This window comes from Camelina sativa, chromosome 8, assembly GCF_030686135.1.
Source record: "Camelina sativa cultivar CO46 ecotype springtype chromosome 8, ASM3068613v1".
Classification (NCBI taxonomy): Eukaryota; Viridiplantae; Streptophyta; class Magnoliopsida; order Brassicales; family Brassicaceae; genus Camelina; species Camelina sativa.
The window spans coordinates 20,547,186-20,554,540 of NC_141887.1; the positions used below are offsets into that span (position 1 = coordinate 20,547,186).

At 32.7% G+C, this 7,355-nt stretch overlaps 1 protein-coding gene across 17 annotated transcripts; it reads left to right on the top strand.

Annotated features, from left to right (window-relative positions):
- The first annotated feature begins 1,089 nt into the window (after positions 1-1,089).
- Positions 1,090-4,582, top strand: LOC104707378 (uncharacterized). 17 transcript variants are annotated; one of them, XM_087460368.1, is made up of 9 exons: positions 1,090-1,276; positions 1,454-2,028; positions 2,178-2,412; positions 2,509-2,580; positions 2,736-2,804; positions 3,358-3,426; positions 3,722-3,787; positions 3,896-4,036; positions 4,203-4,582. In XM_087460368.1, the coding sequence occupies exons 3-9, from the start codon at positions 2,181-2,183 to the stop codon at positions 4,298-4,300; spliced, it is 747 nt and encodes a 248-aa protein (XP_087316494.1). In that variant the 5' UTR covers positions 1,090-1,276; positions 1,454-2,028; positions 2,178-2,180; the 3' UTR covers positions 4,301-4,582. The 17 variants fall into 17 exon arrangements, 13 of the variants coding, with proteins under 13 accessions (XP_087316494.1, XP_087316487.1, XP_087316486.1 ...); XM_087460361.1 differs by lacking the exon at positions 1,454-2,028 and having other exon boundaries at positions 1,093-1,276; positions 3,358-3,477; positions 4,206-4,582; XR_015563080.1 differs by lacking the exon at positions 1,454-2,028 and having other exon boundaries at positions 1,094-1,276; positions 3,672-3,787.
- The last annotated feature ends 2,773 nt before the right edge of the window (positions 4,583-7,355 follow it).

The window sequence follows — 7,355 nt, forward strand, 5'->3', positions numbered from 1 at the left end:
AGTATAGATAACATAGAGTATAATTTTTCGAAAATAAAAATTAAGAATTTATTTCAAAAATGTACTTCAAAAATACTATAGTATATAAGGCAATTGTCATAAATACCACTAAAATAGGTTTTTGTTCCAAAAATACCACAATTTAGTTTTTTCCCAAAAATACCACTAAAATATATTTTTTTCCAAAAATACCACATAATTGAGCTAAAGTTTTAATACTAAAAACTAATTTCTAAATTCTAAATACTAAACCATACCCCTAAAAACAATACCCTAAAATTAAATGTGTCAACCCAAACCTAAAAAAAAATTACATTCTTAAAAATCAATTTTTTTTTGTGTTTGTGGTAATTTTGAAAAAAAAATCTTTTGTGGTATTTTGGAAAAAAAAACTAAAATGTGGTATTTTTGGAAAAAAAACTTGTTTAGTGGTATTTAAAGGAATTTCTCTAGTAGTATATATGTATGAACTCATTACATTGCTTTAAACTTCCTACATTCCTACCCAAAAAAAAAAGACTTTAAACTTCATACATTATATTCGTATTGTAATCATATTGTATATTGGTTTTTTACTTTTTTTTCAACTAAGGGATAATTTTATTTTTAGTTCTATAGTCGTATTTCGGTATTTGGGTTGGTAAGTATGAGAATATAAGAAACGAGATCATCATGACCGTTATTAAATTTTAATACGCATTATGATTCCTTAACACACCAATTATCATTTTAATTAAATCATTCACGGATTAAAAATGGATGAGAGAAAACCATACATTTACATTTACAAAGGGTTTCGTAAACATACATCTACAAATATTTTTTTTTTTTTTTTAAAAAAAAAAAAAGGGCTCAACCGGGTGACCTCTCGATCTGCAGTCGAATGCTCTACCACTGAGTTATAGGCCCTTTATAATTTAAAATTAAAAAAGTTGATAACTTTTCTTCTAAACTTCAAACTTCGTAATCAAATCTCGTTGTCCTTTATTTGAGGTGAGCAGTAGTCTCAATTTTAAAGTATTGGGGTGTAATGTTACAAACTTTAAAAATTAAGCGGGATTTAAATAATAATAAAATTAATCAATCGTCGTCTTCAGTCATCGTCACTTTACTCAACACTGCCGAAGTCAAAAAAAAATTTGAAATTCAAAACGCGATTCTGATATCGGAGATGGCGGAGAAGAAGAGATGGATAGCGATGTATACGAAACACATCAAGCAGAAGCGTAAGGTCTATCACGACGGCTTCCTGGATTTGCATTTCACCAGACGCAAGGTTTTTTTTTTCTTTCTCTCTCTCTCTCTTCAGTCTTCGTTTGCCATATCCGCACTAGATTAACTTAGATTTGGTGGACTGAGATTTCTGTGCTTGTTTGATTTCGCGAATTATTCTATAATCCGAGATTGTTTATGTGGATTTGGCTGTTGAATTGTGATTGTTGATTTAGTGAAGAATATGATGAAGAACTGTGTCCAAAACGACACAGCTTTGCAAAAAGGATTATTGGGACCAAGGCCCAACACTCTTCCTAAGCCCACATCTACTCAACGGATACCTGCAAAACACGACAAAGAACGAAGGAAGACGTCACCTGCAGATTGTACGGCATTGCCAACCAAGAACCAATTTGCCGTCCTTGAACCATGTGATGATAGTGACGCCACGTAACAATGATTGGAAGAACCTAGAACCTAGGTTAAGACTCTAGTATCCCTTGTATCCTTATGTATAAAAGGAACAAGATGTTGTATCAAAACCAATAAATGGAATAAGAATAGAATCATTCTTTCTTCTCTCTGTTTCTCTGTTTATTTCTTCATATGATACAAAGCTACACTTAACGCAAATGATGCTTTGATTTGTTTTCCACTTTTGATTGTTTTATTGAATATCATGAGCTTTTTGTAATTGCTTTTGTTTTTTTTTTGGATTCTGAAACAAATTCTGAAAATTGGGTTGAGTGATTTTGGCAGATCTGAAGCTTACTTGCTTCTTTGCACAAGAACAATTGTGGACCAGTAAATTTGGTATTTGGATTAGTGATTATTGTGATTTCAATATGGTAGATTTGTTATGTGAATATTTTGCTTTCTAGTTTCATCATATATCTTTCTCTTATGCTCATTTGTTTAGTAAGGTCTCAGAGTTAACCTTAGTGTTTTTTTTGTAAAACCAGGTGATGCTTTATGATGAGGCGGATAATCTACTTGAAAGCAGGATGCTAAAAGCAGGGGAAGTTGTGGATACAGGTGAAACACTCACGTTTCAAGCATACCTTGTGGATATAGGCGATCCTAAGGATGGAAGTAAGGCTTCAATTGATATAAAGGTCGAACCAAGTGATCAAGGCTCTGCGCGCAAATCATTTGCAGTCCTCAGGCCAAATTTCAAGAAAAGTTCCCTTCATGGTGGTATGATGTTCTGTTTTCCCAACTCTTACAATTTTTGCAGGGAAGTTTTTCCTCTTGAAAAGACTGTTCTGATTCTTTCCCTTTTTATTCTGGCAGATGAGAAAAAACCTAACCTTGTGAATAAATTTTCTTCAAAAAGTCTCAGTCCATCTCACAATATGATTAGAGGTGAGTTAAGTTAAGTTTTTGCCTTTGTATTGGAGAACTGTAAATCCCTCTTCTACTGCTGGCAAGAACCTTTAATGCCTATTAATCTAGTTTTCGTGGAGAGTGAAAATTGGGCACTGCAGGCTAGTAATAACATTTTCCTTCTACATTTTCAGTATTCAAAAAGAGAGAACTGCATAAGTATGGGGCACTGACTCCAGACATTATGAAGTCAACAACAAAAGGTTTGATGCTTTCTTTTCCTTTCTTTGAAATGTTTCTGCATTTATCTAATGGAGAATAGAATGTGGAACCTTTGGCATTTGGTTCAACCATCTAGGCATCTAGCTGAACTGTACCCATTTAATCTGGCACACTGTATGATTGTTAGCATATTGAAGTTTGGTAAATATCAATATTTATCAGTCACACTGACGGATGATACAGTGAAATTCATGCTACGTATCACTCCTGAATCAGTATACTTAAATCGTTTTAATTGATGTACCTTCTTGTCGGTAAACTTAAATCGTTTGAATTTATGTACCTTCTTGTTGAACAAGATTGACACTTTTGAAGATTCTTCTGGAGTTCGTAGACACCTTGTATCTGATATCTCCAACAGGATGGAGAAATATGTGCTTTGTCAAAGTTCATGTTAGAGATATAATACTCTTTTCATGTGTGTTTTTTTGGCCTCTTTCTAGTATTGTTTAGTAAACTTTTGATAGAAACACATTCGTATGTATATACTTGTTGATTTTGTGCACGCTATGACTAACAGCAACAAGTATGCAGGCACTGTACCTCTTGGCTCAGCTGTTAAAGAAAACAGTAGCCACCCCTTGATCAACTCTCCTTGTGATGGTAAGATGTGGGAAATTTACTTACCACATCTTTTTTTCTTACATAATTGTGGTAATTGAAGCGTTTTCTCAGCTAGTTTACAATATTTGCCGCATGTCTTTCTTTTCTTGTCTAAAATGTTGAGTTTTTTTTTTTTTTTTTTTTTTTTATTCCAACAACTGATCAGTAGATTAGATTTGAATCGTAGAACTCATGTCTGCAAAACCACATTCCTCCAATCATTCTACTGTTTGATATTGCAACAGGTTAATCTGACATATCCTGTCCTTAAAAATGGCACTGTGTGAATGTGCAGGAAGGTCCGCTGTAGATTCAAGGTTGGAGAATGATAAGTTAAGCAAAGACAAGCCTTTACGTGATGGTGGGTCAAAAATGTACATTTAATTGATTGGGTTTTTCTTCAAGTGGTTTCTTTATAATACCAATTCATGAGAACATACATTAACCAAGCGTTTTCTTTTCTGTGTAGTTAATCAGATACTCTCCATTCTTCAGAGACGGAATGTTACAGAGACATGTTCTGATAATAACCCGCAAACATCAGCGCTTTTAACACCTCCAGAATCTGATACCCGCCAAAGCCACAAGATGGAGTCTGTTTTAACGAAAGGTAACTCTGGAGTTTAAATTATTTAGACTTGTAGAGCTTAACTGAATCCAAATATAGATAGTTAGCCATTCAGTATGCAAAACTGTAGTTATAGTTATTATGGTTATATTTAATTTTATTGTTGAAATCTAAAAGATTTTGTTTCTTTTACTTATCTGAGTTGCAGCAGCATCTAGGGAAGAAGTAATGGTGCAAGAAACCTCATCGGCCAGCACAAGAGGTTGCTTAATGAGTGATCCTCCGAGTTTTGACCTCGGAATCTAAACAGACCCCTCAAGATATCATTTTACATAAATAGCTAACTCGTTTTTTTTCATTTTACCTCAAAGTCCTTCACGAACTATAGTTTCACCTAATATGTAGTTTTATACTCTAAGTTGGGTGAAAATCAAAACTGGTAACTAGTAAGTATGTACCCTGAGTATCAAGAAAGATTTGAAAATTTGTTGGTGTACGTTTATTAGGTAAAAACTATAATAGTGAAGTCTTTTGTAATTTACCATTGTAATTAGGCTTCCGTTCAAACCTGCATGGTTTATGTTCCAATTTGCGTCCAAGTTAACTACAAATTAAACAACAAAGGACAAGTAATTCATAAATTACAAATTAATAAGTTTCCATGAATTTCTCTTAATGTACGATGGCGTGAAAGTTGTCCTAAAATAAATTTGGGAATTTCCAAATTTCTTAAGACAGTGACATATTTTATTATGAAGATAAATATAGATAGAGCACATGAGCGAGTCTTTCGAATATCCTACGAGTGCGGTTGACCATAGTAACCACAACTCTCTTCTACAAATATTCCAAATTTTGATCAACAGAAACGTAGTAGAAGAAGTTAACTTGCGAGAGAGATATACGTTACTTTAATAGAAAGACACAAAAATATACATAGACAAAGAAGGGAAATGGCGGGGCCAGAACAAGCGGCGAGGCAGTCGAGTGAAGTGTTGGGCCAGCGGAAGTCGTTAGGGATATGTCCGGTGAGAGCGGCAGCGGTTGGAGCGGTAATAATCGGTGGACTTGGCTACATGGTTTTGTACAGCAAGAAGAAGCCTGAAGCTTCAGCAGGTGATGTCGCTAGAGTTATGTCAGGCGTCGGTGGGACTACTGAGAGCACTCGTCCTCGTAACTGAGCTTCTAAATTAACTTAACGTTTATATACTTTACTTTCAAACCAAGGGATTGTTATTGTTGTGATTGATCTATATAGTTGAATTCTCTAAATATTTGTTATATTGGAATCATTAGGTGGCTTAATATTACTCTAGACTTCAATCTAATATCGTAGAAGATTTAGTGGTAATTACTTTAGAAATTTGTAGGCGTTGGATGGGGGTTGAGGTGGGCCTAGCGCCTAACGATAAAATCGAGAATAAACAGAAATTACTGGAGGACTAATTTTAGGGATATTTATTAAATTAATAATAAAATAAATTAAATAGTATTAAATATATGTATAATTTTATTTATATTAACAGAAAAACACAAATAAAGTATAAAACTAAAGCATTTTTAACTGATTCCTGAGCGAAACTTGTCAAGATGAGCTTCTGCTTGCAGATCCACGGTTTTTGACTTATGAGCCACCCATCTCCATGATCTTGGCCCCATATTCTTATTTCATGGTTCATAAGTACCTATAAGAAAGACATGACAAACACTGTCAAAGATTGCTAAGCAAGAAAAATAAGAAAATGTAAATTAAAGGCTTAAAAGGCTTACCCCTCTGACAATGGTGTTGTATTCTAGTCGCTCTGAATATTTGACAAACTTCACAGCCAATATTGGACCTTCACGACAACTAATCTTTGCGATGAGTTCTTCCTTATCATCTTGCCATATATTTACCTCACCATCAAAGGAATAAGAAGCCAAGCGGGTAATCCTCTTATCAGGTAATTGAAAAAATGACAAATTTGTAACTTCTTCTATATGCCTCCTCAAAATCTGCACACCATCGCTGCAAACTTTTGTGGTATCAATTCGAAAAACACTGTTATTAAGTGAAACCACCAAGATTTCCTGCCAAAAAAAAATTACAAGAATTAGTATAACAAAGCAAGATTTCCTGCCTAAAGACATTTGAATTAATATAATTCAGAGCAACATATTCAAGAACATGTTTAAATTAATTTTTTGTGTGGGTGCCAAGATACTTGTGGATGTTGTGTGACTACTGACTTTGTTGGTATATGTAGAGTAATAACTATGCTACAAGCAATGTGAGGCTGATCATCTCCCTTACAACTTTTAGAGATAATCAATGGCTAACTAAGTTATATACATATTAATTATTTATGAATCATTATCTTTGCCTGAAACTTTAATTTCAATATATTTTTATATATGTTGAAATGGGTAAAAGACATACTTGACAAGTCTCCTTATGCTAAACCTAGTCGATTATAGATTATTCTATTATAGAGTTGATTATAAGTTCCAAACTGCTACTCCTTTGATCTTGGTTCAGCCATTTGGACATCATACTATGTATAATCTAGTTCACAGATATAGCAATATTTTTGATGAAAATAATTAATGTATACACATCATACTCTTTCTTGTTAACTATTGCCTATAAAAAATAAGTTGAATTCTAAAAACCAACGGAAAATGAAATTTTTACATCATGTTCTAATCTTAATAAATCATATCACATACCTTTGTATTACTAAGTATAATTAGAAATCTCGATATCCTCTTAGAAAATCCACAATATATTATACATGCTTAGTCTAGAGCTAAACTTTGTAAATTGTGTTTGTGAAATTCACATTTTTTCCTTTCAATTTACTTTGAAGAATTATTATATTATATTTTAAAATTTTACATCAACATTCAATTTTTTTTTTTGGTACACATCAAGTGCATGGTCAAACCATCTCATTTTCTTCTAATTAAATAACACCACAAGGATCGATGATGTTAAAAAACGATTGATATTTAGAATTTTTTTCACTCATTGCAGTTACATATTTATAGCAAAATTTCTATAAATCTCAATTAATAATCATTATATAATTATAAAATTTTCTGGTTCCAAATTCAGCTAGCGTAAAATTTTAAAAACTTGTTAACTTCAATATTTTGCGCATGTATCATGCTTATGTTTTAGTTTCCATTTATATAACTATTTTGGTTTCTTAACAAATCTCATATTTAACCAAATATATACTCACTACAAATAAAAACATTAGTGGTATGTTCTCGATTTTCTGTCCAACATTTGTGAAGAGTTGTATACTCCTAATTCCTAAATGTTTCCAAAAACATTGTATTTGATCATCAGTATTATTATATTAGGCTAATTGAA

Excerpts from the sequence above, each read along its gene's own strand:
- LOC104707378 (XM_087460360.1), top strand. The coding sequence starts at position 1,172 with ATGGCGGAGAAGAAGAGATGGATAGCGATGTATACGAAACACATCAAG. Across the intron at positions 2,805-3,357 it reads TATGAAGTCAACAACAAAAG|GCACTGTACCTCTTGGCTCA; the intron begins GTTTGATGCTTT and ends ACAAGTATGCAG. Across the intron at positions 3,478-3,721 it reads TTTTTTCTTACATAATTGTG|GAAGGTCCGCTGTAGATTCA; the intron begins GTAATTGAAGCG and ends GTGAATGTGCAG.